This window comes from Uloborus diversus, chromosome 3, assembly GCF_026930045.1.
Source record: "Uloborus diversus isolate 005 chromosome 3, Udiv.v.3.1, whole genome shotgun sequence".
Classification (NCBI taxonomy): Eukaryota; Metazoa; Arthropoda; class Arachnida; order Araneae; family Uloboridae; genus Uloborus; species Uloborus diversus.
The window spans coordinates 67087379-67110545 of record NC_072733.1 but is presented as its reverse complement, the minus strand read 5'-3'; the positions used below and the strand labels follow the sequence as shown (position 1 = coordinate 67110545).

The 23167-nt window shown below is 29.3% G+C and overlaps 1 protein-coding gene across 1 annotated transcript in view; it reads left to right on the top strand.

Annotated features, from left to right (window-relative positions):
* The window catches only part of LOC129218777 (sodium/hydrogen exchanger 3-like), an 80488-nt gene that overhangs the window by 8739 nt on the left and 48582 nt on the right, over nt 1-23167 (top strand). The window contains exon 5 of the mRNA XM_054853101.1: nt 13629-13831. Within this exon, the coding sequence (XP_054709076.1) occupies nt 13629-13831 (203 nt within the window). The remainder of the gene's footprint in view (nt 1-13628; nt 13832-23167) is intronic.

Genomic DNA, 23167 nt, shown 5'->3' with positions numbered 1-23167 from the left:
ACTTTGTTACAAAATAAATTTATGTTTTAAGTTGACGGTCCCACCAACCAGCCCGGTGTATTAAATACACCCCATCAACTTCTTTTCATCTGCCAATGCAATTTGCATACAAATGCAGATCAATTTTGAAGATTTTTCACAAGTTAGATCAATCAGCTTTAATATTCAATATGATTTATACATTTTCATGAGTTATGTTTTAATCGCGTTATTAATCGTTTACACTGTCATTTTATTATTTTCATGCATTTATTATACTTGTAAAAATAAATCCCAACTCTGTTATATTTATCATTCTTTCGATGATTCTTTTTTTTTTCGGACTTTGAATAATTTCGACGAATGGTTGTCAAGACAACCAAAGTTTCGCGAATTTAATTATTTTTATTTTACAGAGTGTCGGGAATCGAACACCCAAACTTTGAGTTAGCAAAAACGTATGCTAACCACTATGCTATATTTTCCATCACACTTTCAGTCTTAATGTGAATCTGTACCATGACAACGAATATTACAATTAAATTAATTTTAAAACCATCAGTTAATTCACTCTTTAGTACTAATCATGGCATATCATTAACTGTATTTCAGCTCATAATTGAAACTATCATCATTATTATTATTTTTCATAATAACAAAGTTTTCACTTAAGTAAAGATTTATTTAAATACAACCCATTCGAGATTTTTGATTTGGTTCAATGCTTTGTGGACTTGAAATATATTTTAAACTTTGATTTTCTTTTTCATGCATTTCAAACTTTATCATTTTTATTTTTTCTAACTTGTTAAATTTTCTTAACTAATTTCTTTTTTTCTTTGTCAAATTGACAAATATTTTTTCTAACTTGTAAAAATTTCGAAGAAATAATTTTCTTAACTAATTTTTTTTTTTGACTTTCATACAACAAAATATTTTTTCTTACTTGTTAAATTTTCGAAGAAATAATTAACTTAAATATTCTTTCACACATTTTGAACTTTAACGTTTTTTCCTGTCATTTAGCACTTTGATTTTTTTTTCACTATTTTAGCGTTTTTCAATTATTTTCAGTCTTTAACTATTTTCTTAACTTTTTAGTCTTTAACTAATTTCAAGCATTTCAGACTTAGATTATTTTTAGTGATTTCGATTTTTTTTTTAGTATATTTTAGAGTTTGATCATTTTCTCGCTTGTTTTTACTTTATCGTTTTTTTCCGATATTTTTAAACTTAGAAATTTTTCACAAGTAGTGACAGGAATCGAACCTTCAAATTTTTCAAAACGTTATCATGTCTTCAATTTTTGCAATCATGTCAAACTTGCAATCAATTTACTCGTAGTAGTAATTAACACTTATCATTAACAAATTTTCTCAGATTTTAAAAAATCAACTTAATTAATTTTTTCCAGTAAGCAAATTGCGCACTCAAGTTACATTCCAACACTGCATATACGTTTCAAGAGTTTCATTGAATTTATCACATTCCATTTAATTAACTCTAATAATTACTTTTTCATTAATACTTAACTTAATCATTTTATCATACATTTATTCCAGTTACAAAATTATGCTTAAAAGTTATTTATTTTTCTTAGCACAAGAGATTTTAACATGTTCCTACTAAAATGCTTTTCACTCTAGTTTGAGTTTACTAAAATAGCAACTCATTTACGATTTAGATTCATTTAATCGTCTTTGATTCTTTTTCATTGTTAATATTTTAAATTATCACATACGTTATTATTTTTATACATTTATCCATTTAATTTTCCAAAATCTACAATCAATTTACTTTTCGTATTAATTAACACTTATCACTATCAAATATTTTCATGAATTTTAAAAATTATCTTCTTAAATAATTTTTTACTGTAACCAAATTTCCCACTCAAGTTATATTTTATCACTACATATGCTTTTCATGAGTTTCACTTAATTTATCGCATTTCATTTAATTAACTCTAATAATTATTTTTTATCATCGATATTTAAGTTAATCATATTTTCCTTTCTTTATTTTTTTTTTTTCTTCATGCAAACACTCTTGATGGAATAAAACAAAATTTTCAACTTTCATGAATTAAATCCCCTCTGAATATTTTATTTTACTTTACCATACTTTACTATTTTACTTACTGCGTTTTACTATTTATCATTCATTACAGCTTTTCCAAAATATTACTTTACAACCAACCAATTTCATTAACAGAATTTTCATTACAATTTATAAATTTCACTTTTATTTAATTATTTTTACCTACGGTAAAATAAAACACATAACACAAAAATGTTAAACATCAATGAAGTACCCAAGAAATGTTAAAATTATAAGTCGAGTATCAAAACTTCATGTCAGCAAATTTTAAAAATAGACTTACCGAAAAATAACTTCTACTGAAATTCATTTCAAAACTTGGAATCAATTTACTCTTAGCATTAATAAACACTTATCATTAAGAAATTTTCATGGATTTTAAAAATCAACTTATTTAATTTTTTTTTCCAGTAAGCAAATTTCGCACTCAAGTTACATTTTATCACTACATATGCTTTTCAAGAGTTTTATTGAATTTATCACATTTTATTTAATTATTTTTTGATTAGTATTAAACTTAGTCATTTTATCGCTTAGTATTTAACTTAATCATTTTCTTGCTTGTTTTTACTTTATCGTTTTTTTTCCCCGTTATTTTTAAACTTAGAAATTTTTCACAATTAGTAACAGGAATCGAACACACAAATTTTTCGAAACATTATCAAGTCTACAATTTTCATCCAACTAAGTTAATTTAAAAACTTGCAATCAATTTACTCTTAGCATTAATAAACACTTATCATTAAGAAATTTTCATGGATTTTAAAAATCAACTTATTTAATTTTTTTTTCCAGTAAGCAAATTTCGCACTCAAGTTACATTTTATCACTACATATGCTTTTCAAGAGTTTCATTTAATTTATCACATTTTATTTAATCAACTCTATTAATTATTTTTTGATTAGTATTTAACTTAGTCATTTTATCGCATAGTGGTTTACTTTATTATTATTTTTTTTTTTCATACAAGCACTCTTGTTAGAATAAAACAAAATTTTCAACCTTTATGAATTAGAATCACTTTGACTATTTCATTTTCCCAATAATATTTTACTTTAACAACTAATTTCTTTAACAAAATCGATATCATTTATTTTAGTCTTTATCCTTTTCGAACGATACATTCAAATGGACAGCTATACGTTAGATTAAGAAACTTAATCTAAAATTTGACAAATTAAGTTAAAGCTAAATACTGACTAAAATTAAGTACAAAAGACTAACCTTTTTGGGGTGAAATCTCTCAAGTACCAGCTATCGCGAAGTTATTTAAAAACAGTGAATGAAATTGTAATAAGTGGATTGTTAATTATAACTCAATCTCACAAATTACAACTACACGCATGTTTTATTTGAAATCGCTGCATACAGCTGTTTGCCCATCGTCGATTTGCAGAAGGCATGCCGTAAAATCGCAAATCAACTCGGCTGTTGAAAAAAACTACCGTAATCCTACAGCACTTCGGATGGTCCACACACAACGGTGCGAATTGAGGAAATGACTTTATCAATATTTCTATCTACCCTTTACCGATAACAGATAACAAACCCCACGTGCGAGTATGATTCATCCCTTAGCAAGTACGTCTTGTAAGTGATGTCACTGTTTCTGACCAATTAAAATTAGTTCACGTTTCTCAAATATCAAGCACATAGATCGACAATAGTCTGATGTCAGGTTTTCCAAACAAAATTTTAGATTTTAATTCGTAGTTTCGAATTAATTTCTTTTTCTTTTCAAACTTATAAAAAAAATTTCCAGCTTGTAAGAATATTTCTTTCAAAAACAGATTTTTGATTCAAAACAGTATTTTTTCAAACTTGTAATATTTTTCTACTTAGAAAATGAAATCAAAAATTTTTGTTTTCTTTAATCATATAAAATGTTTTTAAGAAATAATTTCTCAAACTTGTAATATTTTTCCACTAATTAAAAAAAAATCAATTTTTTTTTTTCAATCATATAAAAATAAATTTTTAATCTTACAACAATAAATTTTTCCGCAAAAATATTTTTTTCAAATCAAAATAATAATAATATTTTTGTAACATATTATTTTTTTTCTTTTCAATCTTTTTTTTTTTCGCAAAACTATTTTCTTTTTTTTTTTTTTTTTTTTTTTTTTCAAAAATTTTCAAACTTACAAAATAAAATTTTTTCAACTGAATCTTTAAACGAAATGCTTTAATTAAATTTAAAACTCAATATCACTTTACTCTTAGTATTAATAACCAATAGCACTTAACCATTTACTCTTTGCACTCTAAGTATTAATTAACACACATGCATTAGAAATAATAATAATAATGTTTAAGATACTTACAAATCATCCACTCAAGCTTTCAAATATCCATCTAGCATGTTATTGTTCATTCGTGTGAGGGAACTTGTAATAAAACTTTACACATCAACCGAAATTATAAGCGAAAATATCACATTTTTAGCACTTAATATAATCCTACAATTAACAAATTGGTTTTAACTTTGAATTTAAGAAAAATAAAAACTATTACACACTTAGTAACATATCTATCGATGTATATTATTTCATGACAAATCACAAATAGGTGAGGATCTTTTATCGATCATGTGACCAACTAAGTTAAGAAAGAGCGTTCTTATCTCATATGAGAATTTATAAGTCTTTAATATTTCTCTTTAATGTAAGTGTATTGATACGTACGAGTTTGTGTATGTGAATATAACTGTGTATTGTTTTCAAACCATTGACATGTTTAAGCTTTACGGTTCTAATTTTGACTTTCCACTTAGCATTAGTCGAAGTCCTTCGCATGTATTAAACTATAGAAATATTACAAAAATTATATTTTCACTCAGTCTTAATTACAAAACCATACAATAAGATGAAGACAACACCGATAGTATAAAGATTACTTACAATAAAGTGCATATAAAAAATATATGTAAGAGTGATTTCAAAGTATAATCCATCAACCATATTCAACAACTCAATCAAAACACAAGTCTCTTTTAAAATGATAAACACAATTTATTCACACACACAGTAAAAGACAATTAAAAAATATATGTAAGAGTGATTTCAAAGTATAATCCATCAACCATAGTCAACAACTCAATCAAAACACAAGTCTCTTTTAAAATGATAAACACAATTTATTCACACACACAGTAAAAGACAATTAAAAAAACTTTCATCTTTAAGTAAAACTCTTCAAAACTTTCAAGCGTATTTTTAACATCGATTGCATCAAATAAATCAGACACATGACATTTTAAACATGGACTATCAACATTCAAAGTAACGAAGTCACGAGTCAAGTTTTCCCAATTAACATTAAAAAGAGCCTGTTCGAAAAAAGTGTCGAACTTTCGACCCCTTGTTAATGATTCACATTCATGCACTCTCTCTCATGTAAAAAATGAATCCATTTTTACAATCCACACATTCTTTTTTAGAAAGGTAGTTTATGTTGCATATGAGCTCATCAAATAGTCACTTACGTAGAGATTCAGCCAGTTTACGAACTTCTTGTGATGTATATGTGCTGATTTTATCACATCGACAATCACAGGGATATTTTTTCTCAATTTCCGAAAGGATGTACTCTTTTAGAGTATAAGTCATAAGTTTGTCTTTGACACTACGTGAGATACAAGGGGACGCGTAGCACAATTTGTCAATCTGGCTTTCCAAAAGTAGAATTCTATCAGGCATCAACTGGAACACTTCTCGTTTCAGTTTGAACAATCTTTGCACACTAACACAGATGTTACCATTCGCACTCGACTCTCCTTTTTTTTATAACAAAAGCGAAATCACGGTCTTCGATTAATTTTTGATTTATATTTTTACGTAGGCTTGAAATAAGTGATCTCCACACATCTGGTTCTAAGGAAATACCATCCTTAGTTGGTCGAAGAATACCATCTTTCCCACACGTATATCTGATGACGGTTTAGCATCTCAGCCCATCCTGACCTACTACGAGTAATTTTAAGATGGTAGCAGGTTTTCACATCACACCGAATGTCGATGACGGTTTCGCATCTCGCGCATGACATGGTCAATCACGTGTAATTGATCATGTCAATTTGCATGAGATGCTAAACCGTCATCAGATATACGTGTGGGAAAGATGGTATTCTTCGACCAACTAAGGATGGTATTTCCTTAGAACCAGATGTGTGGAGATCACTTATTTCAAGCCTACGTAAAAATATAAATCAAAAATTAATCGAAGACCGTGATTTCGCTTTTGTTATAAAAAAAAGGAGAGTCGAGTGCGAATGGTAACATCTGTGTTAGTGTGCAAAGATTGTTCAAACTGAAACGAGAAGTGTTCCAGTTGATGCCTGATAGAATTCTACTTTTGGAAAGCCAGATTGACAAATTGTGCTACGCGTCCCCTTGTATCTCGTAGTGTCAAAGACAAACTTATGACTTATACTCTAAAAGATACATCCTTTCATCCCTGTGATTGTCGATGTGAGCACATATACATACGTAAACTGGCTGAATCTCTACGTAAGTGACTATTTGATGAGTATGCAACATAAACTACCTTTCTAAAAAAGAATGTGTGGATTGTAAAAATGGATTCATTTTTTACATGAGAGAGAGTGCATGAATGTGAATCATTAACAAGGGGTCGAAAGTTCGACACTTTTTTCGAACAGGCTCTTTTTAATGTTAATTGGGAAAACTTGACTCGTGACTTCGTTACTTTGAATGTTGATAGTCCATGTTTAAAATGTCATGTGTCTGATTTATTTGATGCAATCGATGTTAAAAATACGCTTGAAAGTTTTGAAGAGTTTTACTTAAAGATGAAAGTTTTTTTAATTGTCTTTTACTGTGTGTGTGAATAAATTGTGTTTATCATTTTCTTGTGTTTTGATTGAGTTGTTGACTATGGTTGATGGATTATACTTTGAAATCACTCTTACATATATTTTTTAATTGTCTTTTACTGTGTGTGTGAATAAATTGTGTTTATCATTTTAAAAGAACTTGTGTTTTGATTGAGTTGTTGAATATGGTTGATGGATTATACTTTGAAATCACTCTTACATATATTTTTTATATGCACTTTATTGTAAGTAATCTTTATACTACGGTGTTGTCTTCATCTTATTGTATGGTTTTGTAATTAAGACTGAGTGAAAATATAATTTTTGTAATATTTCTATAGTTTAATTGCGAAGGACTTCGACTAATGCTAAGTGGAAAGTCAAAATTAGAACCGTAAAGCTTAAACATGTCAATGGTTTGAAAACAATACACAAAAATATTATTATTTTTTTGATTTGAAAAAAATATTTTTGCGGAAAAATTTATTGTTGTAAGATTAAAAATTTATTTTTATATGATTGAAAAAAAAAATTGATTTTTTTTTAATTAGTGGAAAAATATTACAAGTTTGAGAAATTATTTCTTAAAAACATTTTATATGATTAAAGAAAACAAAAATTTTTGATTTCATTTTCTAAGTAGAAAAATATTACAAGTTTGAAAAAATACTGTTTTGAATCAAAAATCTGTTTTTGAAAGAAATATTCTTACAAGCTGGAAATTTTTTTTATAAGTTTGAAAAGAAAAAGAAATTAATTCGAAACTACGAATTAAAATCTAAAATTTTGTTTGGAAAACCTGACATCAGACTATTGTCGATCTATGTGCTTGATATTTGAGAAACGTGAACTAATTTTAATTGGTCAGAAACAGTGACATCACTTACAAGACGTACTTGCTAAGGGATGAATCATACTCGCACGTGGGGTTTGTTATCTGTTATCGGTAAAGGGTAGATAGAAATATTGATAAAGTCATTTCCTCAATTCGCACCGTTGTGTGTGGACCATCCGAAGTGCTGTAGGATTACGGTAGTTTTTTTCAACAGCCGAGTTGATTTGCGATTTTACGGCATGCCTTCTGCAAATCGACGATGGGCAAACAGCTGTATGCAGCGATTTCAAATAAAACATGCGTGTAGTTGTAATTTGTGAGATTGAGTTATAATTAACAATCCACTTATTACAATTTCATTCACTGTTTTTAAATAACTTCGCGATAGCTGGTACTTGAGAGATTTCACCCCAAAAAGGTTAGTCTTTTGTACTTAATTTTAGTCAGTATTTAGCTTTAACTTAATTTGTCAAATTTTAGATTAAGTTTCTTAATCTAACGTATAGCTGTCCATTTGAATGTATCGTTCGAAAAGGATAAAGACTAAAATAAATGATATCGATTTTGTTAAAGAAATTAGTTGTTAAAGTAAAATATTATTGGGAAAATGAAATAGTCAAAGTGATTTTAATTCATAAAGGTTGAAAATTTTGTTTTATTCTAACAAGAGTGCTTGTATGAAAAAAAAAATAATAATAAAGTAAACCACTATGCGATAAAATGACTAAGTTAAATACTAATCAAAAAATAATTAATAGAGTTGATTAAATAAAATGTGATAAATTAAATGAAACTCTTGAAAAGCATATGTAGTGATAAAATGTAACTTGAGTGCGAAATTTGCTTACTGGAAAAAAAAATTAAATAAGTTGATTTTTAAAATCCATGAAAATTTCTTAATGATAAGTGTTTATTAATGCTAAGAGTAAATTGATTGCAAGTTTTTAAATTAACTTAGTTGGATGAAAATTGTAGACTTGATAATGTTTCGAAAAATTTGTGTGTTCGATTCCTGTTACTAATTGTGAAAAATTTCTAAGTTTAAAAATAACGGGGAAAAAAAACGATAAAGTAAAAACAAGCAAGAAAATGATTAAGTTAAATACTAAGCGATAAAATGACTAAGTTTAATACTAATCAAAAAATAATTAAATAAAATGTGATAAATTCAATAAAACTCTTGAAAAGCATATGTAGTGATAAAATGTAACTTGAGTGCGAAATTTGCTTACTGGAAAAAAAAATTAAATAAGTTGATTTTTAAAATCCATGAAAATTTCTTAATGATAAGTGTTTATTAATGCTAAGAGTAAATTGATTCCAAGTTTTGAAATGAATTTCAGTAGAAGTTATTTTTCGGTAAGTCTATTTTTAAAATTTGCTGACATGAAGTTTTGATACTCGACTTATAATTTTAACATTTCTTGGGTACTTCATTGATGTTTAACATTTTTGTGTTATGTGTTTTATTTTACCGTAGGTAAAAATAATTAAATAAAAGTGAAATTTATAAATTGTAATGAAAATTCTGTTAATGAAATTGGTTGGTTGTAAAGTAATATTTTGGAAAAGCTGTAATGAATGATAAATAGTAAAACGCAGTAAGTAAAATAGTAAAGTATGGTAAAGTAAAATAAAATATTCAGAGGGGATTTAATTCATGAAAGTTGAAAATTTTGTTTTATTCCATCAAGAGTGTTTGCATGAAAAAAAAAATAAAGAAAGGAAAATATGATTAACTTAAATATCGATGATAAAAAATAATTATTAGAGTTAATTAAATGAAATGCGATAAATTAAGTGAAACTCATGAAAAGCATATGTAGTGATAAAATATAACTTGAGTGGGAAATTTGGTTACAGTAAAAAATTATTTAAGAAGATAATTTTTAAAATTCATGAAAATATTTGATAGTGATAAGTGTTAATTAATACGAAAAGTAAATTGATTGTAGATTTTGGAAAATTAAATGGATAAATGTATAAAAATAATAACGTATGTGATAATTTAAAATATTAACAATGAAAAAGAATCAAAGACGATTAAATGAATCTAAATCGTAAATGAGTTGCTATTTTAGTAAACTCAAACTAGAGTGAAAAGCATTTTAGTAGGAACATGTTAAAATCTCTTGTGCTAAGAAAAATAAATAACTTTTAAGCATAATTTTGTAACTGGAATAAATGTATGATAAAATGATTAAGTTAAGTATTAATGAAAAAGTAATTATTAGAGTTAATTAAATGGAATGTGATAAATTCAATGAAACTCTTGAAACGTATATGCAGTGTTGGAATGTAACTTGAGTGCGCAATTTGCTTACTGGAAAAAATTAATTAAGTTGATTTTTTAAAATCTGAGAAAATTTGTTAATGATAAGTGTTAATTACTACTACGAGTAAATTGATTGCAAGTTTGACATGATTGCAAAAATTGAAGACATGATAACGTTTTGAAAAATTTGAAGGTTCGATTCCTGTCACTACTTGTGAAAAATTTCTAAGTTTAAAAATATCGGAAAAAAACGATAAAGTAAAAACAAGCGAGAAAATGATCAAACTCTAAAATATACTAAAAAAAAAATCGAAATCACTAAAAATAATCTAAGTCTGAAATGCTTGAAATTAGTTAAAGACTAAAAAGTTAAGAAAATAGTTAAAGACTGAAAATAATTGAAAAACGCTAAAATAGTGAAAAAAAAATCAAAGTGCTAAATGACAGGAAAAAACGTTAAAGTTCAAAATGTGTGAAAGAATATTTAAGTTAATTATTTCTTCGAAAATTTAACAAGTAAGAAAAAATATTTTGTTGTATGAAAGTCAAAAAAAAAATTAGTTAAGAAAATTATTTCTTCGAAATTTTTACAAGTTAGAAAAAATATTTGTCAATTTGACAAAGAAAAAAAGAAATTAGTTAAGAAAATTTAACAAGTTAGAAAAAATAAAAATGATAAAGTTTGAAATGCATGAAAAAGAAAATCAAAGTTTAAAATATATTTCAAGTCCACAAAGCATTGAACCAAATCAAAAATCTCGAATGGGTTGTATTTAAATAAATCTTTACTTAAGTGAAAACTTTGTTATTATGAAAAATAATAATAATGATGATAGTTTCAATTATGAGCTGAAATACAGTTAATGATATGCCATGATTAGTACTAAAGAGTGAATTAACTGATGGTTTTAAAATTAATTTAATTGTAATATTCGTTGTCATGGTACAGATTCACATTAAGACTGAAAGTGTGATGGAAAATATAGCATAGTGGTTAGCATACGTTTTTGCTAACTCAAAGTTTGGGTGTTCGATTCCCGACACTCTGTAAAATAAAAATAATTAAATTCGCGAAACTTTGGTTGTCTTGACAACCATTCGTCGAAATTATTCAAAGTCCGAAAAAAAAAAGAATCATCGAAAGAATGATAAATATAACAGAGTTGGGATTTATTTTTACAAGTATAATAAATGCATGAAAATAATAAAATGACAGTGTAAACGATTAATAACGCGATTAAAACATAACTCATGAAAATGTATAAATCATATTGAATATTAAAGCTGATTGATCTAACTTGTGAAAAATCTTCAAAATTGATCTGCATTTGTATGCAAATTGCATTGGCAGATGAAAAGAAGTTGATGGGGTGTATTTAATACACCGGGCTGGTTGGTGGGACCGTCAACTTAAAACATAAATTTATTTTGTAACAAAGTTCAGAAACGTAGGGAAAATCTTTCACGGTTAAAAAAAAAAAAAAACGACAAAGTCCAGTATGTTTGAAAAAAAAAAAAAAAAACCACTGGAAATAGCTCTGTACAACTTCATGAGGATGGCATGACAAAAAGTATCACACATTCTTATGACAACAATTGTGACGTTTTGTCATACCCTAAACAGGTTGCCACTCGAAAACCATCGTATAAGGTTACGGAAAAATATTCTAAGTCCAAAAACTTTTCACGGTAAAAACGACAAAGTCTAAAAATATCCCTGTAACCTTTCACGGTAAAAACGCGAGCAAAAACGAGGAAGAGCAAAAACTCGAGCGAAAATGTAGCCGAGCGAAAACGAGGAAGGGCGAAAACGTAGTCGAGCGGAAGCGAGGAAGAGCGAAATCTCGGGAAAACCCCGTCATCTTCTTCAAGATTCAGGCGCAACCCCAAGGTCAGAGGGGGAGTGGGAGGCGCAATATTGCGCATTGCGCCTCCTGGCGTTGAACTCTCATTTTTTACCTACTACCGGTTCGGTGATGATTAGCGGCATCATCAATTTGAACCATAGCGAGGCACCCGAGTCGCCAATTAAATCTTTCTTTAAGTAATATTATCAGAAGTTATCAATTGACGGTTTGAATGTCTGATAGGTTCAACTTAGCTGGTCAATATGGTCGTAAAGCTTTCAACAGTTTGGACTCCAGTTAACAATCGAAAAGTATTGAAATTAAGAGCACACGTATTCCCATATAATCTGCAAAAAAAGTTTTATTTTCACTCTGCATTTTGTTGGCATTCTTGCGAGACAAACTTCGAGTACCGTAGAATGGGTTGTATCGAAACAGCGAGGTAAGTCGGAACGAAACTTCCCAATCGTACCAAAAAGAACTTTCTCATAGATTTGTGTTGAGGTATTTTGTTCAGATAATTTTTTTCAAAGAAAAGTAATATCATGAGGAGCTGAAAAATTCAGTTTTTTCATTGCTAGGCACAAAACTAGCTTACAAGAAAGGCAATACGTTGAACGCAAAAAACCTCACGATTTCATCATCCGCAAAACGTTGTATGAAATAACAGATCTTTATTTAATTCTAAACATAAGAAAACTTAACTTTAATATGTTATTGGATGCATTAAATTTTACTTAACTTTTGCATCATTTTTGTATATTCCTACACCTATATTTGCTTAATTACTCTAAGTTTTTACTATCTACTCTTTGAAAAGCTAGAACCTGAAGTAATTTTAAGGTGCAAGTGTTGCAAACTCATACCCATTCAGCAAACATGTTGAGAACTTCTGGGTTTTTTCAAAATTAGATAATTTATTGTAGCTATAATTGCTAAAAAATGAAGAAAGCTTTAGGTCTCAAATTAAAAATATTTCTCCTCAATAACGAGGTAAAATAATATTTGATATTTTATATTTCTAATTCGGAAGCTGATTTTAGAGTCACGAAAGAAGCTTTCATGAATGAATAAATTAACCAAATATCAATTTCAATCTTTGACTAATATTATATCGAAACAGTTAAGTTGAGAAGCAGCTTTCTTATTGTTTGGTTTTATTACATTTTGAAAATTATAAAAGTCGTCCTATCTGTTTGGCGGTTAATATTCATGTTTTGTCTTAAGTTTAAATGATAAAACGTCATTCCTTTTATTTTTTGTTAACTGTTGATTGCAGTGCGACAACGTTTTAATATCCTAAACGTTACATAGTATTTGAAGACTAGCTAAGCGCTATCTATTAAATTGGACATACGGTAAGTAAATAAAGCCAATCTTACGTTGAAATGGGATAGTCTGAGTGAAAAGGTATGCAACTTACTATGCGTAGTTGAAAACTTGAAAAGAAGATCCTTTTTGTCGCCCAGGTATGTAACGTTTACTTTCTGAATTTGTGATGCGTTAATCGCAACTTTCCAGGTAAGTAACTAAGTTAAGCATCGGTTACAGATAGGCAATATCGTGAATAAAATTCATGTGCTTGATATATTATCCAATACATAATTTTTGGAGTTAACCGATAATATCAGACAAAATTGGATGTTTGTGCTGCAATAATTAATCAAACTATGTATATTTTAGATACTTTTTTTATTTGATATTTTACCTGTCCTTCTTCGGTGTTTTGTGAGTGTGCATTAAAAATTTATTTATAGGTATTGTCGTTTTGACGGGTATTCTCAACAAGTATCGTCTTCATCAACTGAATGCCGTGGAACAGTTCATTATGTCTTATGGAGGACTTCGTGGTGCTGTAGCTTTTGCGTTAGCACTAATCATAGATGAGAAGGTTATACCTAGCAAACACATGATGGTAACGACCGTAATTGCCGTTGTATATTTCACCGTGTTTTTACAAGTAAGTCTTTTTGACTTTGTAACAGCGATAACTGTAATGTCAAAACGACGCTCTTAGCTTTTCATAACATTTTTCATGCTGCTCTTTCTGCTTATCGGGCCTTACAATAACATAAGAGCATCCTTATAAGGCGTAACAATTGCAAAAAGTTGCATATTTGTTCTAAAATATCTAGGATTTTTAAACATCACCAAAAATTTTAAGTTTCTCGTTCATACTTCTCAACTCGTTCACACACATCCAGCAGCCAGTATTATGTTCAAAACTGTAGTTATGATTTCAAAGTGCTGATATTATCGTTCGGTTAAAAGTCTTAATGCAGTTTTATAATAAAATGAAACTTAAACATTTATGCTTGTGCAAATACTTCTAAAAATTTTACCAAAACATTTTAGGTTACTAGATATTTGAAAATGCAGGTTCTTACAACAAATTAAGAAAACTGTTAGGTATTTCAGAAGACAAACTAAGTATCGAATCTTAAAATCGAAACTAATACCTTGAGATATTTGAATGGCGCGAGTATGTCAGCACTGCAAAAAAAAGCTGTTGTTTTTACAGTAAAATACTGGCAGCTCGCATTCCAAAGAAAAACTGCAAAAATTACAATTCTAAACTGTAAAATTTGCAGTAATATACTGCTTTTTAATAGAACTGCCCTGTAAAACTTACAGTATCAAACTGTAAAATTAGCAGTAATATACTGTTTTAGGAATGACTTGACCTGTAAATTTAACAGAGATAATATCTAAAATTAACAGTTAATTGCCCTGCAAAATTAACAGTATCAAACTGTAAAGTTAGCAGTATTATGCTGCGGAATCAACTGAATTGTGCCATAAAAGCAGCAGTAGTATACGGTTTTATAAATTTGTACAGTAAAATTAACAGCAGTAAACCATAAAATGAAGTTATCAATTTTTATGCAAAAGGGTTTTTTCACCCTATCGTTTCTTTTCATAGCCGAAATCACTGCTTTTACAGCTGAAGAACAATATCGAAAAGTAAAGCAATTGAGTCAGTATGTACGTTGTATAAATCAGCCTACATACGAAATCTGTTCCTTTTCTTAAGTTTTTCAACAACAAAAATAATGTTTTAGGCTATGAAAAGCGACAAATAAAGAAATATAAAACACTTTTACATAAAAATAGTTAACTGCTGCTAAATATGTTTTATTGATATTAATTTCCTTGTACACAAAATAAATCAATGCCCCTTCTCAATATTTTATAAACACATGTTAAAGAAGAAAAAGTGGTGCATTTTCATTTCTACAAAAAACTTTTAGCTGTATTGCAGACTTAAAAATTTACAAACTGAAGGAAATTGCAAAATATGGTCTGAAGCTTTATTTTAAGAACAGTTATAGCTTTTTCATAATACAAAACTTTTTGATCCATGGAGGTAGTAAAAATGAGAAAGGTTTTTTATATATAACTGAAAATACTACATCGTATGTTCACTAAAAGTACTTTTTTCACTTCCAGCATTATTGTAATGCTAAAATGTGCAGCATAACGTGAGAAATGTTTTGCAATATGCAATCCATTAAATCTTTAAGTTTATTTTAACTTGATGCATGCAATTATATGCATTTATTTTTCTTTTATGGTAAAACTGAATATTTTCATGGTTTTCTTCTTTTTTTAATGTTATAATTTGCATTTGGATCTACTTTATTTGAGAAATACTAGTAACAAACTAATTTTATTTCACACCATATGTGCAGTATACAGCATTTAGACTGCACAGAATGGTTTTTATTCTAAACTGATTATTATAGATTAGATAATACTTTATCCTATTAACCTTTTAAAATTTACATACATGAAAACTATAAATATGTGACGGTTTAAAATTCCAGAGCTACTAAACAGAAACAATTTTTCACTCGGTATAATAAAATCTGCAGGTTTATGAGTACTAGTATTAAAGTTAAAAATTGGTTTTACTTCTCCAAAAATTATATAACTTTATATTATGTTATACTGTTCTCATGAGAAAAATCAAACATTCACACCATTAAAAATTGCCAAATTATTTTATTTCGTATACATCACCTATAAATATTGATTAGTAGTTTTTACAGTGAAATTGCAGAAATTCATTTAAAACCGAATGCTAATTTTTTCAAGGCCAATATTTTTACATTACAAACTTGATTCTTCTTTGTGACATCTTTGCCGACTTAGGTGCCATCATTAGGCCTTATATCATGAAAGCATCTGTCAAAATAAAAATTGTTAGAATCTCATAAAACTTGTGGACACCAAAAAACATTCATGGAAAAATCAAATTACGTAGGTATAAAAATACGCCCTAAAATGATTAAAATTATGACTCTGAATGATCTGAAATTAAGATTGCCTTGGGAGTTGCTTTTATTTTGAAACCGCTTAACATATACCTAAATTGTAATTGAATCGTTTATTTCAGGAACCAGTTAAGCGCTAAATATGTTGTTTTAAGGAGAAAAAAAAACTGCTGTGCAGCAATTTGGAAACTACGCAATTGAAACGGTGGTTTATTAGTGTCTAATTAAAATAGACCTAATCTGAATACTTTACATAAGAACTCAAAAAAGAAAAAAGAAAGAACATAATCTTACATTTTATCTTCCATGTCAAGAAATGCACTTATAACTGGTTTCTGAAATACAATTTTAAAAAATCCTTCTAACTTTCGGTAGTTTTGAAGGATTTTGTTGATAGGAGACCGTTGATTAAGAGTAATATTTATTTTTTTCGATCGGATAACTGAAGTGATTGGTGATCGGGAGAATATATATCTTAAGGATAATAAAACTTGAAACTAGTTTCTTTTTATAATAAGCTCCAGATTATTGGATTGCAATATGTTTACTTCAAAGCAATAATTAGGATGCGGTAGAGAATTATTTTTTTAAAAAATATAGCAAGGTCGACGTTTAGGACAACCAATTGGGAAATATTGAGGTATTCATTTAAAATAATGAATACAGTCGACGCTCGATATAACGACCATCTCCGTCCCAGAGGAAAAGGTCTTTATAATGAGTGGTCGTTATAAGAGGTAGAAGTTAAAAAACATATATACATGCATCTTGCATGTTACGCTGCTCTAATAAAGTTGGCACTTTTTCAAAGATTCCAGTTAAATGCCTAATGAATTTTTTATCATAGAGATTTAAAAAAAAATAATGGTGAGAAATATTATGACAGATTTTAAAGTAGAATATATGGAAAAAAACTGATTACATACTTAAAAATCATTTACTTAAAAATCATACTTAAAAATCATTTATTTTCTAAAATCAGAAGCACTTATTAGTCTTTTTAGCGCACGTGATTTTTGCAAAACAATTTTCCATTTTAGTTAGAGATGATAAGTAGTTTTTTTTTTTTTTTTTTTAAGAACATTTAAATTCCCTTGAACATTCGAAACTTTTCACACCAACTTTAGTCTCAATTTCTAATTCATCTGATCACGATACATCAATTTATTCTTGTGCACAGTATCGAGAAATAGTTCATCTTCTGACAGATGCCTGACGCATTCTAAATTAGAATCGATGTTAGCATAATTGTTTAAGTCTGCCGCTTCATCCAGTTTCATTTTCTTAAAAACATTTTACAGCATTTCATCTTCTTCATCGAAATTTTCATCTTGGATTGCCTGACTTCAGCAAGTTGCTTTTGCACTTCAGCAGTAGATTCCACTTCCTTTTGCTTTTCAGAATCAACATGATGAAAGCAATTCTTGATGGTCTTTTCTGAGGCTTCATTCCATGCTGCTTCAGAGAGATGTAAAACTGTAAAGATATTAAAAACCACATAATCAAAAACCAAACTGCCATAAAATGTGTCAACCCCTTTTCCTTCGGAATTCGGAAATTTCACTTTATTCCCCCTTTATTTTTTCTGTGTTGTTTTGAGTAGTTATCTCCCTCCACTCCCACCTCCTTTTAAAGTTGTACTGAACACTGAAGACTACATGCAGCTGTCCGTAAACAATAATCAACGTCATTTCAAGTTACAAATTTGCTTTATTGGAAAAAACATCGGAAAGTGTCCGCTGAATTCGGTCGTTGTATTGGATTAGAAGATACAGAACGGTCGTTATACCGAAAGCAAATTAACATTAAGTTCATAGGGACAAAGTTCGGGCTTTTACCAATGGTCGTTATAATGGAATGGTCTTTATAATGTGAGGTCGTTATAATGAGCGTCGATTGTACTGCATCTAGCCTCTTTTAGCCCCCCCCCCCCTCCCCGAGTTGCTATAGTAGCACTGAAAACCGTAGATGTTTTTTCTTTCTTTAACTCATATTTCATTCCAACACTTGTTAACAGCTCGAGCTATGTTCAACTGATACCAGCTTCATATTCTTTTTCTTCGACAGCTGCCCATTATTAGAAATCTGAATATGAAACAATGTGTGATGTAAAATAATTTATATTTCTGTACTTAATATGAAATATTTTACTTGTAATTTTTTTAAATATTTTTTTTTCATATATTTTATTCCACAATTGTGTTATTATATTGTTTAAATTTAATTTTTTGGAGCTTTTTTTCTAAGTAACAAGGAACTGCATAAAAAAATCATTTGAGTTGAAATAAAATAATACCGTAAGAGCATTCTATCTTATATCTGTCTTAATATTTAAGCATAATTTAAGATGTTTCATTTATATTTCATGTCTTTTGAAATGTGGACGCCCCCCCCCCCCCGTTTTGAACAGCTATCGATATCTCCATTTAATCCGCCAGCGGCTTTTTTTTTTAAGTGCTACTTCTTTTGATAGGATTTAGACAATTTATCTTTAAGTTTTTCAGAATTTACCTGAAACTCGGAAGAAACAATTCTATATTCCCAAAATCAAGATGACTTAGTTAAAGTCAATTTAGTAAAAAGTGAAAATCGATCAGAAAAGTTGAAAGTTTTTAACAAAAGAATAAATCGACAAACATGTCAAGAAATAGATTAAATCTGATACTGCCAGTTCTAATCATTAAGAAATTGTAAGTCCACATTTGGCCCGCCGTCCTTGTTGTAAACCATGCTACCCTTCTTGGAAATGCTTGCCAGAAGACCGCACCTCTTTTAACTGTAAATTTAAATATGCTCACATTTGCAAAATAACTGCTTTTTATTTACATTACAATAAAAATAATCTAGAATTTTGTTTGATAAGTGTCACAAGTCTGAATATACGAAGAAAGTTTCATACGCTGTAATACATCGTACTTTAAACCCTAATCTTTATTGTTGCTCTCATTATAAAGTTGACTTTAAATTTTGTTCCTTTAAATTTTTACAAACATACGTACAATAAATAATAAAGTACTTAACATTATGATTTGGTTCCTTCAATTTTACTAACATGTAAAAACAAAGAATCAGTGCTCCAAAATTTACTGGAAAATAAAAAAATAAATAAATAAATAAATAATGAAATAAATTACGTTTAATTTAGCACTAACAGAAATTTCTATGTTCCGGTGATTCTTGAAATGATATTATTCAACTACCCATAAAAACCAATATTGAATTACAAGTTTAAAAAACCCAGACGTAAATGAATTGTATGATCCATCACATTTAAATCAAAACAAAATTTAGTTTATCTTGTTCCAATACATAGTTCTTGATTGTAACATAAAACCTGACAACGGGCACACAAAAATCAGCTTCAGGGGCCCAATATGGCACACAGACCGTAGGATAGGCTTTAGTGGCTAAGAACGCTCTAAAGCTCAAAAGCATTTGTGATTACAAATTACATCCTAAAACATAAAAATATAAATGAAAAAGGTACTTATAAACTTCCATTACCGGCATTCATGTCCCTAAGTGAATCATCGCAACATCGTTCAGACTAGAGCCTTCTTTGAAATTCCAAGCGGAACACAACCAAGAATTGCCATCTTGATAAAATGAGACCACCCATTCAATTCTGGTCACAAGTTACGTAGTTCTTTACATTTGCATACCACTAAACTCATAGAAATAATATTGCATTAGTGAATAAAGTTAGATGAAGGAAATTCAGGCGGCTGGAATGAAATACTTTAAGACATGAATAAAAAAAAATAGAAATATATTACAGGCCATCCGTTTGTGTGCACAACTTATAACTTAAACATAATGGAATAATTGAAACATTTCAAAAAAAGAAAAAAAAAACCTAGAAAAATATGTCATTGCAATTCAAGCTTTATGTTAATTTTCCCTAGAGAAAGGTTTTGTAAAACAATCAGCTACATTATTTTTAGTTTCATCAAATTGTATTCCAAATTCATTTTTATCAATCAAATTCCTTAGGAAATAGTACACCCCACATCAATCTGCTTAGTTCTGCAATTTTCTATTGCAGAACTAGAAAAATCGATTGCAACTAGATTGATTAATAGTACTCCGTACTGTGACAATCTAAAATTTTGAACTCTTTTCGTAGCCAATTGATTTAAAATTCCTTTAACCCACATCCTTAGATTATTCACTAATTGAAATATACTCCGCTTCCATCGTTGACAGTTGTACGCATTTTTTGTTTGAATGTACCACCATATTATTCGTACCCTATCCAAAAACACTACAAGCCCCCCTCCCCCCCCCCATTGAAATCCGGTCGTCGTGATTCGAGGCGTAATCTGTATCAGAATGACAATGATTTATTCAATTTACAGACAAAATTTAGATTTCAGGGACATACAAAACTTTCAGGTTGTCTCACAAATCTCCTCTTTTACATCCGCATATAGATACGCATTGCAAACATCTACATGGAAATGGACTCAATGTAGCTTATACACAAAAATTGAAAAGAAAGTCTCAATCAAAGGAAAGGAAATTACTGGAGAGAACACTTTCGAAAAGTACCCCCCCCCCCCCCACACCTGGTGGGTATTTAAAATTACCAGTCTGGTCTTGAAGCGCATTATTTCATTCTGCTCATTTGTTTTTAAATAAAAAAAAACCATCTGTACCCTTTTTTCTTTCTAAAACTTTCATTCAGTGGAACCAATACGTAAACGTTCCTTTCTCATATCACCTGAATTTCTTGAGCCATTCCGTTTGCCAATTTTAAATCTCGGAAATGTTAGCTTCTAGCATACTTGAATTATCCCCCTATCTTCATAAAAATCCTATACTTTTCTTGAATTATCATCACAAGTGAAATTAAAATATTTTTTGTCATATTCAATGTTATTTTCAGAACAATAAACCTCGGTTTCACGATTCGGACTTTAGAACCGTCCTGTCAATAGAATAATACTTACTCTGTATTCATTATTTTGCCTTGGACTTGCTTTAACCCATTTAACTCTCAACATGCTATTTTATGATTTTCAGGATAATCTTCTTCTACTGCAGATTTACTCAGTAGTGAAATAAAACTGTGTCCCTCTGTTTCTCGTTCCTGGGGGGGGGGGGGGAGTTCGTCCAGAATTTATTTTCATCGAATTTAACATTCAGCGTTTCTGTCACTTCGCGATTTTTGAGATCCCAAATTCTGTAACCTTTCGTATGAAACGCATATCCTACCATTACTCCTTGTTGAGTTCTCATATCCAATTTGTTTATTTTCTGTTTTGGAAGTCCAATATACGAAATGCATCCAAAAAAACCCCGGGAGTGTTTAATAGATGGCTTTCTTACTCTAAATAGCTCAAAATAGATTTTGTTTAATAGATGGCTTTCTTCCCCCAAAAAGCTCAAAAAAGGGTTTGGTTTTTCCTTTTAAAGCCGCTCAGTCCGTAAGCAGTGGAAGTACATAGCTGCTTCGGCTCAAAACTGCTGAGGCAAACCCGATTCATTTCAAAGTTTCCATTCAATTAATGTTGACTTATAGTGTTCTATGACGCTACTTTGTTAACTAGAGGATTTGTTGGTTTTTTCGATTCTTATGCTTTGGTCGCTAAGGTAAATTTCATACCGGGAGTTCAGAAATTCCTTTCCGTTATCGGAGCTTTGCCACAAATCTATCTTATCTTTTGAAACCTGACAAAATGTTCTTAAACCTCACTTTTCTTCTTAAAGAAATAAACTGGAGAGTTTCTTGAAAAATCGTCTATTATTGTGAAAATAATCGCCCCAATCCCCGCTTTAAAGAACTCAACTGCTAAGGAACCCATCGTATTCAAATGCAAAAGATCTTACCGGGTGTTGGCTTGAATCTCCGTTACAGGTTTAAACGAAATTCTCCGATTTTTTCATTTTACACGGATAACAATCTGACATATTTTTACTTTTGATAAGCAGTGAAAGACAGTGAAGTACAGAATCACACTTTTCATTATTTATAATATACTTTTTGTTTTCATCCTGAACATGTTGATGCCAAAATTTAAGACTCAAAGTGTTCTAAAAGTTAAAATGTAAGGAAACTGATGAGTCTCAAGGTTGTAAGAGTTTCAAATTCTACTGTAGTTCTCGAGCATCTACTTTTCTAAATGAGCATGCCCTTCAAAGCGAATAAAATATGACAAACAATGCATAGTAATGTTAACATTCTACTTTAAATTTAAAAGCTGTAATTTTAACGAGAACGAAACATTGCCAGATCAGAAATGAAAAGCTGAAAATTTTAAAATATAGCCAGGCACAGCTTGAACTTAAATATGTTGGGAAGGTGTATAATCTCAATTTGCCAAATGGAACTTAAATATTTGCCGATTAATAAAATACTGGTAAATGCACACATTAAGAACGCACAATTAGTATAATATCTAATGAAATTTGCACATTCGAGAATTTAAAAATTGCAACATTACAATTATGCCCCCAAATTTGCCGAATAGCCAGACAAAATTTTAACGAATACGAATAGCCCAGTATGGCATTTTTGGGGAGGTCATAGAGACTTCCCGTGACCTCCAATCGAGTGCCTTTGAATATAGTTTCTAAAACTATTTTTACGTTCCCAAGTTTCAATGGTACTAGTGCAATTTTCCTGAAGTAAAACTTTAATTTCCTGCTGACGCAAATATAAAACTTTTAAAACACAAGGGTTTCGTGTTTGTATTTTAAGATGCTTATTTTTTGAGGTTTTTTTTTTTTTTTTTTGAGTTCTTTATTGATGATTTTTTTCAATTATTATTATTTTACTTTCGACCGTTAAGTATGAAAGCTGGCTCCAGATTTCAGAGAATTTTGAGTCGTTCAGACATCAGAGTATTGTATTTCCACAGTGTCAAATTCTTCAACAAAAAATATCAGTAAATTGTATACTGTTTGCATGTCTCTCTGTCACGTTGTTATTTTATTTATTTTCATTTTATTCATCGAATTATGTATAAAAGCTATTGATGCTATAACGTAAAGTTTTTCAATAAAATGGTTAAATG